Source organism: Pistacia vera, unplaced genomic scaffold (assembly GCF_008641045.1).
Source record: "Pistacia vera cultivar Batoury unplaced genomic scaffold, PisVer_v2 Contig67, whole genome shotgun sequence".
Lineage (NCBI taxonomy): Eukaryota > Viridiplantae > Streptophyta > Magnoliopsida > Sapindales > Anacardiaceae > Pistacia > Pistacia vera.
In genome coordinates, this window is record NW_022196523.1 from 182,698 (window position 1) to 198,921 (window position 16,224).

Consider the following 16,224-nt stretch of genomic DNA (forward strand, 5'->3'; position numbering starts at 1 on the left):
GTGAATGCTAGCTGGAGCTGGTTAGCAGCAAGCATTAGATTAGATTGTATCCTATGTGTGCAAATTATGATGATTAGCAGTGATTGTTTGTATAGCAGATCACTGAATATGCTGTAGCTGATTAGCTCACCTCTTGTTTTTCCTTGTGACCATTATGTTTCTTTGATGTAATTACTTAAATTACTTTAAATTACAGTTGGCATACTGAGGCAATCATGATGTGTTTGATTGATAATCTGAAGTTTAGGAATAAATTTATTTAGCCCTGATTCAAGTCGCCAACAGAGACGTGAAGAATCATTGTGTTACAAATTCTCTACTTAACGGGGATCAAAGACAAACATATTTTAACTCTTATATTAACAGCTAAGGGACCCTTACATCAGTGTCTGTATCTGGTGCATGTCACCAATGTATCAGAATCCAAAATCACCCTTAAAATGCTTTTGGAATCTTTGCTGAAGTTTCCATGCTCCCTTTCTTACTTCACTCTTGGAAAATCGAAGGTCCAAGTTTTTTTATTTTATAAAATATTTCACCCCTTCTGTAGTTTTTGCATTTAGTGCAGGACTTCCTGTGAATATTTGACACAGTGAAGGGTTATGTAATCCTTTGGAAGAGAATGGTTTTCATCGATAAGGAAGGCCGAAGAGGGGAACATTGATCTTAATGCTATAGCAAATTCAAGCATAAAGATTTCAGAACTACTGTACATTATCTATGAGTGTTTAAGAGTTTATTCAGTTGTGGATTTTCTCTCTATTAAACCTGCAGGCAACACTTACGTTAAGGTTGATCCAAAAAAACTGATGAGGCAGTCCAATGAATCAAACCAAAGAGATTCTGTCGGTATCTTTGAATCCGTGACATTGCAGAAGCAGATAACTAATTTATCATAGTCTTTAAAGTAGATTCCTATAGTTACCCTTGTTCTTGTACTCGTATAAAAGAATTTCCCAAGAAATGGATACTGCCTAGTATGAAACACTTGCATAAGAATTTGAGTTCCAATTTTCTTCCAGGGGACCCAACAAAACAAATAAATAAATAGGAGGGTAAAGATGCTGATTCTGAATCTGATCTTTTTCTGCCAGATATTCAAACGTGACAGGTTCTATGCTTTAGGAAACTTTCTGTATTAATAGGTAAATTTCAAGAAATTCGTTTTAAGGTTTGAATGAAAGCACCTTAAAAAAGTAGTTGACATGTGTGTTTTGCAAACCAGCCGGTTTCGAGATGTAACTTAAGAAACTTTTGTGTAAGGCACTGAAAAAGAAGGAATGAAAGCAAAGAAAGTAAGGTTACTTTATCAGGGCTTTTGAATTCATTGATGGCCTCTGGTCAGCGTGGGTGGGAGAAAGGGTCATGTGTTCACTACTAATTATGTGGACAAACTTGATCCAGCAGCTATCAGGAGAGGAAGGATGGACAAGCGTTTATGAATGTCCTATTGTGGCTTTGAAACATTCAGGTGCTAGCCAAGAATTATTTAGATATTGACTCACATGAGCTGTTTGCAGAAGTTGACAATCAGTTGGCAGAACAAATATGTTCCTGCAGATGTAGCAGAGAATTTGATGCCAAAGTCTGATGAGGATGATGCAGAGACTTGTTTGAAGAATCTGATTGAAGCTCTCTGCGGTGAAGGAGAACAGGAAGAAGCTGAGGAAGAAGTGCGCTCAAAGGCAGAGAAAGAAGAGAAAAGGAGGACAAGTGTACTGATTCTGCTAAGGAGAATGTGAAAGGTGATGAAACTTCAGCCAAGCCTGTGAAGAGAGGTTCATCAAAAAGGCAGATAAAGGAGGGAGAATTGATCTTGAATGCTACCGAGAATTCGACCAACAATGGTTTCACAACTTGTGAAGGCTTGGATATATCTTTTAATTTGGTAAATAGTGTGGCTATCATGGTTGTGTAATATATTGTACAACTTGCAGAATAGCAACTGAATTGCACAGTGATGTTGCTAGGATGACAGCTTGAGCTGATTAGCAGCAAGCTAGCTATTAGATTGATTTGGACATAATGTCTGTAAATGAGGATGATCAGCAGTGGTTGTTTATTGTGAATATGCTGGAGCTTATTAGCAGCAAGGCTATATTGGTTTTAGTTTGTATTGTGTGTGTAAATCATGATATTGTTTGTAAATAAGTCAATAAAATGTTGTTGGTTTGATTTTATTGTATTCATTCTGAATTTATCTTCTATCTTTATGCAAGTGTTGCAGATTACTACAGTTAGGAAAACGAAAAGTTACGATTCACATATAAATTCACTGAATTTTAGACTACATGTATCTTTCATATAGTGTTTTCTCTCATTTGTCATATAGTGTTTATTTTCATTTTATTTTTGTGTTGTGGCTTTCTGCTGATAGGCACACCAGGCTGCAACTAATGTTACAGCTGATCAACAAAATGGATGAGAGAGTCAACCAAATGAATCGCCGAGGGATTCTATAATAACTTTGTATCGGTGACATTGCGAAAGCAACTAAATTGTTAATACTCTTTAAGTTTGAGCAGTAGATTCCTATTGTTTGTTTTCTAGCCCCCGTCAGTTCCTTGAGTTTTGTTCTTGCCATGGCCCTTGTTCGTGCATATTTAGCTTCAATTCTCTTCTAGGGGACATAACAAAACAATAAATTAGAGGGGTGAAGATGCATGATTCTGAATTCTTAAACTATTTCTCTACTATCCAACAGTGCCAGGTTCTATGCTCTAGGTTTGAATGAAGCACTCAAAAAAGTACTTGACAAGTGTGTTTTTGCACACCTATTCAGTTTCGAGATAAATTAAGAAGACTATGTGTAATTCACTTCTGATTCTGTCTATTTCTTGCATGATCAACTTTAGTTTTTCATGGTCTCTGGAATATATAATGCCACTTGCATAAGAGTGAGATATTATTCAAAGATGACAGGCAAATATATGTTCATATAATTGAGTTAGTGACAATCTGAATGGACAGCCAAAAAAAAAAAAAAAAAAAAGGTGTAACTTGAGCCAAAATCACTCTTATAATAATGCTATTGGAACCTTTGCTGAAGTTTCCTTGTTCCCTTTTTCACATCATTCTTATAACTTCAGATGGTCAAGTTTTATTAATTGTATATAAAATTTTATCCCATCCTGTGGTTTGTACATTTATGTGTAGGACCTTTTTTTGATGTTTGATAGAAAGCTCTAAAGTGATTTATAGTGAAGAGCTGATATAAAATTCGTTTAATGAGCAATATTTCATAGATAATGAAGGCTACAGAGGGGGGAATTGATCTTTAACGTTACCAGGGAGTCAAGCAACAGGATTTCAGAACTAGAATAAAAATTTAGGTATAATTTCACTCACTTTGGTCCTTACACTCATTGCCAAAGAAGTTGTTTTAAGCTGATTATCATCTTTGAATCAGTGACATTGAAGAAGCAAGTCACTGTTTGATTATAGCCTTTAAGCAGTAGATTCTGTTAAGTTGTTTTCATGTAGATGGTCCTTGTTCTTGTTCAAAGTACAGAAAAATTTCTCAAGAAATGGTTGCAGTGAAGTGAAACTAATCTTCTAGGGTACCCAACAAAAAAACTAAACAAATAAGAGGGGTGAAGGTGCATGATTATGATTAGTTTTATTGCTCCTCGATATCCAACGGTGACAAGTTCAATGCTATTGGGAACTTCTGGTATTTAAGGTTTTGAGTGAAAGCACCTTACAAAAAGGTACTTAACATGTATGTTGTCGCAAACCTATTCAGTTTCGAGATGAAAATTAAGGAGAAATATTAATATATTATGTGCTACCTTTGCGTCCAGCGGGGAATTGAACCTGAGATTATGGTTTGAAACCATGCACAACTCCACAATCCTCTTGGTTCGCCCTTACCACCGGGCTACCCATGGGTGTGGGTAGCTTTGATTTTTCTTTGTCTGTGGAATATAAATAGTGTCAATTGCATAAGAGTGAAATATTAGTCAGTGGTGGATCGAATGAATGACGAGTGGGGATCATAGTCCCCACTCAATTTTTAAAAAATTTAGGATGTGTTTGTTTCCCTGTTCCTATCATATCCAAAATACATATTTGTTTCAATATTCTCAAAATCCAATCATATTCTATTCAACTCAAATATTTAGATTTTTAAACCCCCTAGGTTTGTTAATTTAGCTAAATACCTCATACAATAAAACATTAAAAATTAACAAAAACACCCCAACCCACCCATTAAATGCTAGATGTCAGCCACCACCGCCGTAGAGTGACCGTCAATAGCCAAATATTTGGTAGTAGATTTGGTCTTTTCCAACCAGATCCATGGTGGATCTAGACAAAAAATGCTAGATTGGGACACGACCAGCCAAATCTAGCCAGTCGTGCGCCATTCCGGCAACTTCCATCCACCCTCCGGTGGCCGGCTGCCGGCATTTTATGGGTGGGTGTGGGTGTTTTTGTTAATTTTTAATGTTTTATTGTAGGGGGTATTTCGCTAAATTAATAAATATAGGAGATGTTTTGTTGCATTAAAGGGTTAAAAGTGAATTTCAGAAAATAAAGGGGTAAAAAGGATATTTAAGAAAAATATCGTGGGACCTAGGGTGGCGGTGAAGTCAACACATAGCTCTGCCCTTGATCGAACCTATTCTGTTTTGAAGATAAAAAATGGTTTACGTTATGTGAAAAACAATAAAACGTTTCCGAAACACCCGGACCTATTATCAAGATATTGTAAATTTATCTCTTACCTATTACCAATTTCATTTCCAACGAGGAAATCATGGGTTGAAACTGAAAGGGACTTACCTTGAGCTTCACTATCTATATTACAGATTTCAACATGAATGAAAGCTATATTTCGCAGTCCACATCTGTCAATGAAAGTGATTATTTTAATAGTGCTTTATTTACTGCTTTATGTAATTTACTATTATTGTCTTTTACAAAGATGAACAATTTTAATTTCTTTGGCTGTCGAATATAATAGTTATGGCGGTCGCATAAAAATGAGGTAGAGTCAAAGATGGCAGGCTGAATATATTTTACCTGAGTGAATGACACGAAGAAAACACTAGAAGGAAATTGAATGGCAATGAATCTAGCCTTTATCCTCTCTCTTGTTCTTTCCAACTGATAGAAATATTTTACTATTAATTAACGACTAAATGACCCTTACATCAGAGGCTGAGCTATCATTGTAGATGTCACCAATGTGTCAGAGTTCAATGTCCTGGAAAGCTCTGCTAACTAGTGCTAAGTGCTTTACTCACGTTTCAACAAGTTCAAAAAAGTTTTACGACCCACTTTGCTTATCTCAAAAGATTCGGTAGCTGACTCAGCAGGACTAGCAGACAAAGCTACTGGTCAATTTCGGATCTCTTTCTGTACTGTATTCACATGGAAGATGGCCCAAGTGTGCTTATTTAAGCCACTCGAATATACCCTTTACTCAACACAACATAACCATCACAAAAACCGCATTAAGCTCAAGAATGGAAGCCGCTAAAGAATGGTTTGCTCATATGGGTTCAGTTCTTGCTAGTATGATGTTTGTTTGGGCCATGTTTCGGCAATATTTTCCTTATGAACTTCGGGAATACTTTGAGAAACACTCCAAAAGATTGGTCGTTTTTTTCTACCCTTATATCCAAGTCACGTTTCACGAGTTTACAGGTGACCGTTTCATGCGCAGTGACGCTTACTCAGCTATTGAGAATTATCTGAGCTCCAAGTCGTCTACTCAAGCTAAGAGACTCAAAGCTGATATTGTCAAGAACAATAATCAGTCACTTGTGCTGAGCATGGATGATTATGAAGAGGTTTCTGATGAGTTCCAGGGAGTCCGATTGTGGTGGAGTTCAGGGAAAAACGTAACAAAGTCTCAGGTGGTTTCTTTTTATTCTGTGACGGATGAAAAGAGATTCTACAAGCTCACTTTTCATAAGCGATACAGGGAGCTCATCTTGGGGCCTTACCTTGTTAATGTCCTGAAAGAAGGCAACGCGATCAAGGTGAGAAACCGGATGCGAAAGCTTTACACAAACAATTGTTCGAGGTGGAGCCATGTCACGTTTCAGCACCCTGCAACGTTCCAGACACTTGCCATGGAAGCCGAGAAGAAGCAAGAGATTATGGAGGACTTGATCACGTTCAGCAAGGCTGAAGACTTCTATGCAAGAATTGGGAGAGCCTGGAAAAGAGGGTATCTTTTGTATGGACCTCCGGGGACCGGCAAGTCTACCATGATTGCTGCCATGGCGAATCTTTTAGGCTATGATTTGTATGATCTTGAGCTCACTTCTGTCAAAGACAATACTGAACTGAGGAGGCTACTGATTGAAACATCTAGCAAGTCGGTTATTGTCATCGAAGACATCGATTGTTCGCTTGATCTTACAGGCCAAAGGAGGAAGAAAAAAGAGAAAGAAGAAGAGGGAAATAGCACAGAGAAGGATCCGAGACAGAAACTTGAGAAAGAAGAAAGAGAGACAAGAAGCAGCCAGGTTACTCTTTCAGGATTATTGAATTTTATTGATGGCATTTGGTCAGCTTGTGGGGGTGAAAGATTAATAGTGTTCACAACAAATCATATAGAGAAGCTCGATCCAGCTCTAATTCGGAAAGGCAGAATGGATAAGCATATAGAATTGTCATATTGTAGCTTTGAAGCATTCAAAGTTCTTGCCAAGAACTACCTCAGTATTGATTCACATGATTTGTTCGCAACAGTTAGTGAATTGCTGCGAGAAACAAAATTGACACCAGCTGATGTTGCAGAGCATTTGATGCCAAAAAAATTTCCACCTGACGTGGAGTTTAGCCTGAGAAGCTTAATCCAGGCCCTGGAAGTGGCAAAAGAAGAAGCAAAATTGAAAGCTGTGAAAGAAGCAGAAGAGAAAGAGAAAGAGAAAGAGGAGGAGTTAACAGGGGAACCAGGCTTTGTTACTTTAAAGGTTAAATAGACTTTGATTGAACAGTGTAATTGCTCATCAGGTTGGCCAGTTTCTGAACCAATTGTTAGTACAAAAACAATATAAACAATTTAAGCTAGCAAATATGGCTGGTTTTAGTTTGAATTCTATGTGTATATCATGATCTTGTTTGTATATAAGTCGATGAACTGTTGGTTTGATTTCATCCTGTTCTCACCCTCCATTATCTTTGAATCAATGACATGCCAGAAGCAAGTCAATAATTGATAATAGCCGCTAAGCAGTAGATTCATGTTAAGTTGTGTTCATGAACTTGTGGCACATAACTAGAGACTGAGCCTCAGATTTGGTAATCAGTTTATAAGGCTTGTTCGGACCCAAGATTTGACAATTGATATCAAAGGGCCCCCCATCCAATAGGGCCGATGTGATGACCTCATGAAAAAGCGAGGTCTATAAGGCGAGGAGTTTGTTACATCGCACATCGCTGGAAAATGAGTCACGGATTTAGTTTATGAGACTTGGTTTCAGATCCGGATTTGACAACTCTGCGTGAAAATTTTCCGGATGAATCCTGTAACTTGCTTAAATTTAAACATGGTTTCCGTAAATTCAATCTTTTTTCTTAAAATCATCACCTGGATTGATTCCTAGCTATATTAGAACAAATGTTAAGGAATCATCATACCTAATATTTCTGTATGAAGATGAAAATTACCCTAAACCTCTATATAACTTTACTTCTGATTGAGTGTTTTTGATAGATCATCGACTTTACTTTAATTTCTTTGGTTATGGATCAATACAAAATTTGCCGATTGCACAAAAGTAAGGCGGAGTAGTCAAAGATGGCAGGCTGAGTGTAAGAACTTCATTGTCAATGTAAATGAGACAGCAAAAAGAAAACACAAGAAAATACCTATGTAATTTCCTTTTTATGGTTTATTTTAACAATTAAAACTTAATGATAAAGGCTTTTTTCAATCATTTTAGAAAACTAATTGAAATATTTGTCATTTAATAATCATAGCAAGGGGGGATTTTTGTCATTAATTCTATCTTTTAAGTTAGTGTATAATGAATAGTAATGACATAAATAATGGAGTTTCATGAGCCCTCTGAGGTTTGAAGTACTAACTAAAATACCCTTTAGATTTTCAAAACAACAAAACTCCTCATGTTATTACTGAACCGTTAATAAGTCATTAGAATACACATTATTATGAGTTAATATTTTTTTACAGAATTACCCTCTTACCATTTATATAAACGCCTAAAACTTAAATATAGTTTTAAGTATAGATGTACAAATACAAAATGTTGATCCTCGTAGCTGTTTCCGAGATGATCAACTTGAATGATTACAGGCTAAATCCAATTCAAATTGGTTAGAAAGTTTATGACACAACTAGTGTTCATATGCGACTTAAAAATTTACAACTACAAATGAACTAAAACGAATTCTATGCAATAGTCATTATCTCACTCTCGAGTTAAGTCTCTAGTATTTAGCTCCATTGTGTGACACCCACCTAATTGTGTGATTCCCGCATCACACTCACGAAGTTGTCTCGACTTTTGAACGCTTGTAGACATAGGCCTATGTCGTCTCCCCTTTTCTCTTTTTTGCCGATTCCCATTTGCATAGTCTTGCCCTCATATAGACTTCGCGATATCACCCAATGGCTTGTTCTTCCTAGTGCATGTAGCTCACCCTTGCTCCGACATTTTCATCCCCCACTAGTTGCATCAAACTTAGATGAATTACATTAGACTTTCATTCAAATACTATAGAAATGATGAATGGACCTACATCTATTATGCAAGCCAAATTGCTGCGAGGCATTACTGCCACATTGTATTGCCCCATGAATTCCATGCTCAACATGATGTCGCACTCATCCATCGGTATTGCTAAGAGATTCAGTACTCCCTTCTAGTGGACCAAATGTAGCTCTACTCCATGAGCTATGCTGTCAACAGGTATGGTTATCGAGTGCACTATCTTTAGCCTTCCTTGCCCCTTTTCAAGCTTGAAACACCGCTTGGCCTCCCCAATTTTAATGAAGTTATGAGTTGCTCCTGTGTCAACCATAACTTTAGCTCTCTTACCATCCACCTATGCACCTAAGTGCATCAAAGAGTTGTCTGTCAGCTTGAGAGGTGTAGAACTCGTAGGGATTTGAGAAGTTGTAGGCTACCCATTTATGCATGCTCTAGAGTCTCATGTTCCGCAAGCATGTCGTTTAATGCTTTCTTTTGTGGACAATCACTAAATCAATTATCCCTATTGCAATGAAAACACCTATGGCTTGGTTTCCACTTGCTTCTCTCTCCATCATTCGATCCTTCTTTGGACGATGATGCAGAGAACCCCCTCCCTCACTATCTTCTTGCTCAAACTTGGAGTTATTAGTCTTCAAGTACTTACCCTATTAAAAATCCTCTAATGTTTCTACAGTGGTAAGTGCGTTAATAGTTGTTGTGGGGATTTAATTTGATGCTAGCAAATCCTAAATCCCTATGAAAGCAAAAATAAAGCGAACAAAGGACAAATAAATAACCACAAACAAACATAAGATTTATAGTGGTTCACTCTTTGTATGAAACTACGTCCATTTTGCCGCTGCGGAATTTCACTATAAAGAAGAAGGAAAAAATATAAGAGTCTCTCACAAGCCTCACAAATTGGCTCACTCATTAAACCCTCTTTCGCGGCTCTCACTCTCTAATTGTGGCTTTGTCTTCTATTCTCTTGTTGTATATAACTAACTCTAGGACTTAAACCCTTTTTATAAGTAATATATAGGATATTATTCCTAATAAGACTCAAATCTCATATCCTAATAGGAATTTAATTAATTCCTAATACAATCATAATCTTATTCCTAATTGTATTCTTAAAGGAAAAACAATTCTACATAAAAACATATTAGGAAAACCCATGGTCTATTATAACACTAATTTGGATTGAATTTGGCTCCACAATCTCAACAACCACATCTTTCACTCCTCGCCTTTGCAACTCTTTGGAAGCCCACGGTCACAACCTGTCCATGAATTTAAAGAGAAGAACAACTAACTCATGTCATTAATATGCAGCATCAGCATAGAAAAGTCTTCCAATACTCTCTAATAGAGCATGCATTCTTCAATTCATTCATCCTTCCTAGCATCATGAGATATGTTCTATGAATAGAATTGTTGCTTCAATTCTCTTGTGAGATCCTTCCAAGTATCCATGATGCAAGTTTCTGTTTGGATTTCTACAAACTTTCAAAACCACTAGCTCTTTCTAAGGTCAAAAGGATAAAAAGTAGCTAGATTTACTTTTTCCTTTTCATCGAACAACTTATTGTGTCAAAGTATCTATCCATGTTCCATATACAGTTGTCTAGCTCCTTGGCATCTCATTTACCACTAAACTTCTTAGATTTTGGCGTCTTCACTTTTGGAGCTGGACATAGTGGTCTAATCACGATTAAGCTATTAGTCATTGCCTTTCTGCAAATTGCCTAACCTAGTCAAATTTCTTTCAAGCCCCATGTCATGTCATCTACTTGCTCTTGATGCTTGGCAAATGTTTCAAATAATTTCCCCTCGAAAGCTTTGTTGAAATCTACGTTCTCCCGACTCTGTTTTATGAGCCTTCTATTAATGGCATCAAGTATGGACTTGCAAAACTTTCCAACTATATCTCTATGGACTAGTAGCACTCCTCCAATTGCGTGTCTATCTTGCCATCGACTTCTTCCACAATTGTTATAGGCGATCTTGCCTTTCAAGAAAATTAGCCAAAGTTAGCTTCATCTAGACCATTTTGATCTCCATGGATCCTTATGCATCGTGAGATTTCGAGTGGCCACAGGGTTTCATCCCTTGCTTGTATGCCTCTTTTTGCACCAAACTTACATCAATCATGTTATTTTCATCAACCGTGGCTCTCCTTTCTTAAGATCTAAACTTGGTTGTTATACCAACTATATCAACCCTAAACAATCATGTGACTTTAGAGCACAAACAATGATGATTGACTCTAAGTAAGCCTGAAAACACACAAAGAACTCAAGAAAATATAAAAATATCGAAAGAAAGAGATGGAGAGAAAAATCTCTTATATCATTAAAGCTCTCAAAATAATATAATTCTTAGAATGAAAATAATCTAACACTAGCTAGCTTTATATAGGAGTTTTACAAATAGATTTGACAATTCAGATTCATACAAATCCAATAGATTGGATGGCCAAGATTAATCATATTAAAATATGAATCTTAATCTTATTTTGCTGTCTATTTGGGTAAGGAATATTCTAGAGCATCTTAGAAGCTTCTTGACATATTCTTCAGATACTTTTTTTATCTAGGACTCCCACCATGGATTAGGTCTAATGGATTTTTGAATTTGGGTTTGACATGACATTAGGAACCTCATAACTTCCCGGTAGGAGTCCACATTTAGCTACTGCAATAAGCTCCTGAGCCAACTCTTTGAAGACAAGTAATATACAGATAAAATAAAGGGAAGTAGTGTGATAATGTGCTTATAATATGTCATGAATACAACCAAATTTCCCAAGGCTTCTTAGCCTAAATGGGGACTGCAACATAGCACATTATTAACAAACGGTTTCATAAACACACAATTACATAAACATGAAAAAATAGTTACGAAAAAAAACCTCAATAACCACATGAAATTATATATGTTACCAAAAATGCATCCTCTGATGTATCAGTTGGTATCCCTATATCCTTATGGAAACATTAGGAGAAGAGAAAATAAGAAAGCAATGTTGTGACATAATAATTTAAAGATGCATAAGGGAAATGAAGAGGAACAATAAATTAACCTATAGATAGGTTACAACCTTCTTAATGTCCTCAAAACTTATCTCTTCTAATGACAGCTGCTTCAGATCTAACAACCACAAATAAAACCTTAAGTATAAGACTTCGNATACTTAATCAAATTATTATAACATTATATTATAAATTTATGGTATGATTATTTAATTAATTATAACATTCTATTATAAACAATATTACAATACTTAATTAAATGATTAACAATTCAAGTGTTGCTTAGAGATTACAGTTTATGAGTTACATTTGACTCAAATGAATGAATAATGAAAATTTGTTAGGGGTGTATTTGTAAACTTATAAGGTATTTTTGTTATTTTTTAAATTAATAGAGGGGTAATTGATTTTTTACAGGGTACCCTGGAAAGGAACCGAAACCTGCATTTTAGATTTCAGTTCCTTGAATTGAAGAACTTACACTGTGTGGTTCCGGTTTCGCTTCCTTTTTTTGGAAACCTGCACTATGTGGTTCTGGTTTTGATTCCTCCAAAAAATACAGGGTACTCGGAAGCACTCACCTCTATAAAATGACCCTTACATCAGAGGCTGAGCTATCATGGTACATGTCACCAATGTGTCAGAGTTCAAAGTCCTGGACACTCTGCTAAGTGTTTTCTTCACGTTTCAACAAGTCCAAACTTATCTGAAAATACGGTAGCTGACTCAGCAGGACTCGTAGACGAAGCCACCTGTCAATTCGCGTTCACATGGAAGATAGCCCAAGTGTGCTTATTTAACCCACTCAAATATACGCTTAACTCAACACAACACAAAAACCGCATTAAGCTCAGGAATGGAAGCCACTAAAGACTGGTTTGCTCATGTGGGTTCAGTTCTTGCTAGTATGATGTTTGTTTGGGCCATGTTTCGGCAATATTTTCCTTGTGAACTTCGGGAATACTTTGAGAAACACTCCAAAAGATTGGTCGTTTTCTTCTACCCTTATATCCAAGTCACGTTTCATGAGTTTACAGGTGACCGTTTCATGCGCAGTGACGCTTACTTAGCTATTGAGAATTATCTGAGCTCCAGGTCGTCTACTGAAGCTAAGAGACTCAAAGCTGATATTGTCAAGAACAATAATCAGTCACTTGTGCTGAGCATGGATGATTATGANTTTAATTGTGTGTTCTTGATAGAGCCATGATAAGTTGATATGTGAACCAATGGACTCATCTTCTCCCATTAACAATCGCATATCCAACATAAGGGTAGACGAGTCTGAAGAAAATGTAATCCTTTCTTTGAATTCAAGTCCCACATGAGAGGTAAGTTTAAAATCCATGGACCTAAATTTTGTGGAAGAAATCCAATCCAATATTGCTCTAACCATCTTCCACTATAGGTGGAAATACATAATTGTATTCGTGCATATGTTGTATCAATGGTTGTAAGAGTGTTCAAATAAATGCAAAAACCAAATCGAATTGGTTTTTCGGTTATCCTAAAAACTAGTTAGATTTTGTTTTAAAGAAATACAAAAACAAATTTTTCGGTTCGGTTAGTGGTTTATGAGAATACCTAAGCAAACCACATAGAACTTGTAATAGCTCTATCATGACATTTAACGCCATCTTGGGGTTTTGTCTATCACATTTATAAAAAGTTTCTCTTATCCCTTTCGATATCACAAGTTCAAGAGGATATTCAAATTTAACAATTGGTGGAGGATCTAGTCCCACGTTAATTCGATAGGAAGGCTTGAAATATATGTAAATTTCAATGTACTATATTATAAGAAGAAATCATCTAGATCAATTCTAAACTACAAAATATCAAACATTATTAATCTATTTGTTCCATGTCTGTTAACCAGTAATTATAAAAATAACATTTGCGATTTCGCTCAGATTTTTCCTCACTAAAATATCTTAAAAATAATTTAAAAAAAAAATCACGACAGTAAAACAACAGCTCATTTAAAGCAAAATAACAATAAATAATCAATAAAAATAAGTAAATAAATAAAGTATACCTAAATGGACTTCAACATTTACAACAAAATACTAACAATAAATCAGCAATAAAAATAGGTAAATAAATAAACTACACTTTAAGCAGAGTAAACGGAAGCACAGTTTGGGTGGTATGATTTGAAAGTTTGTTTATATATATATTATTATTTTAGAAAACTCACAAGGGGAAACAAACCCTTCTTTTCTTTTTTTTTTTTTTTTTTTTTTTTTTTTTTTTTTTTTTTTGTGGACAAACCCGGTAATTGTATAAAAAAAATACACTCACTTGAGGGGACTACCGTTCAGACTATTCAAGCAACTTGGACAGGCCCAAGAGCTCAACAAAAAAGGTCAAGAGACAGAAGGATATACAATCCTCTACAACAAAGCCCAAATAAAAACCAGGCCTTAAACTCCACCGCCAGCACACGGCCCAAGAAGGAGGAAAGGCCACCACTTACAGCCCACCTGCAACTCCCAAAGTAACCCAAAGGAAAAAGACAGACAAAGATGATGGCCCAGAACCAACTTAAAATCCCAAAAAGCCTATCTCTAAACCACTCGGTCATCAGCCCACAAAGGCCCCAAGCCGAATACAACTTGGCCACCTCCCAAAGACAAACTTTGATGAGTTTTTTCTCTTTGAAGATAGCAGCAAACATCAACAGAAAAAGCCATTATTTTGATTATTAAAAAAAAATTTAAGGACAACTTCATTATTTCGATTTTAAGAGTAAAACTGTTTGATAAGTGTTTAATTAAAGGAGTCATGTATCTTCAATAATCACATGGTTTTTTTTTTTTGACGTATATGACGTTATAATGTGAACTTTTTATGGTCAAGATTCACTCAGATCGATAAATCGTCAGTCATTACTCTTTGACGTGTTAACATCGTGACGAACAATCGTTAACGATAAATAACATTAACCAATAACCAATTACGCTAACAGCATGACGAACTGTCATCGACAATGAGTGACATTGACCAACAATAATTACATGGCAATAGCTATTTAATGATAGTAATGGTGAGGAGAGAACAATAATTTAATTGTTTTTTTAATATTTTTCTAATTATAAACTAATAAAATAATTAAAATTTCAAGGGCAGAAAAGAAAAAAAAATTAATTAGGGATAAAATTGAAAAAAAAAATTATTTCAAGCAATTAATTCAACTTAAATGTTTTTATTTCGTCCCCTAGAACCCTTAGGTGGAAAATTTGTCTTTCAATTGAAATCATTTAATTACCCGCAATTTCAATTCGGTTAGAATTGGGTAAACCCAATTAGGACGGGGAACCCAACCTATTTAACTAAAACCCTAAAACTGTAGTGTGTAGGAAAATCTCCACGTTTAACAAAAGAAATATGGGCAAGAAAAGACGTTCCAAGCAACCTGCACCCGTTGAATTACCGGAATCTGTTATCAGACAATCTCTGTTTAGAAGGCAACCGAAATTTCTGATGAATTTTTGGGAAAACAACCACCACCGTCGCTGTCTCCGCCGTTGAATCATCAGATCGTTCGGTTCAGTAATCAGCAAAAAATTCTGATGAACTCTTCCTGCTGAAGGAGGCAAGTTTATGCTCTGTACTGCATACTTTTGAGGCTGCTCTGCTTTCTTTGTCCTGGTGTGAGCCTGAAGATTGGATGCTTGAGATTAAAGCACGCTCGACCAAGAACAAAGATGAGTTACCAATTATTTTTAAAATGTCAAACTTTAAAATTCCAGGCTTTCAGGGTTTTAGGCAACGATTGGCTGAGATGTTACCTGTTATTGACCGTCGTCTTTATTATTGACCGTCGTCTTTATCCTAATAAGGAACATACACTGAAACTACAACTAGTAATCCAGGATTTGAAGAGAGGAAATCGAAGATTGAAGCAATAATTAGAGATTTGATGATACTGAAAAAGTGGAAGACGAACATTGAAGCAGTAATTATAGAAACTTGTGCTACAAAAGCTGTGAATATACTAGAGTTTGAAAGGTTTTTAATGAGGTCTGGATGNTCATGGATCCACTTACTCCAATCAACAAAGTTTTTTCTTTAGTTTTGCAACAAGAAAGACAGATGGATTTTGGAGTTGCTAAAGTGTTTGTTAACAAAGCTGTTAAAGAAAATTCTCAAACTTACAACAAACTTAACAACTTAACAAACACTAACCGTTTTAACTAATTAACTAACATTATAACAAACTAATAACTACTTGAAACTAACTTCTTAACAACTAACTAACTCAGTTATAAAAGCTAACTGACTCAGCTAACCATCTTCGTCTTTATTCTTCAACATGTAGGTTTTGCTAAACAACATAAAACTTGGAAGTTCATAGAGTGTTGTGTTTGCAGTGAGAAGTTTAGCGATTGCCAAGGGTACCGGGACCATTTTAGGAAGATGCATTTGAATAATTTCCAGCCATATTTGCAACAGAAATTGGGGCAGAGTGGAATGAGATGATTATGAATGGTATGTGGAAGCCT

The 16,224-nt window shown here is 35.9% G+C and overlaps 1 protein-coding gene across 1 annotated transcript; it reads left to right on the plus strand.

Moving 5' to 3' along the window:
- The first annotated feature begins 5,421 nt into the window (after positions 1-5,421).
- Positions 5,422-7,119, plus strand: LOC116112852 (AAA-ATPase ASD, mitochondrial-like). Its single transcript, XM_031398978.1, has one exon. The coding sequence runs from the start codon at positions 5,475-5,477 to the stop codon at positions 6,942-6,944; it is 1,470 nt and encodes a 489-aa protein (XP_031254838.1). The 5' UTR covers positions 5,422-5,474; the 3' UTR covers positions 6,945-7,119.
- Positions 7,120-16,224: the final 9,105 nt, after the last annotated feature.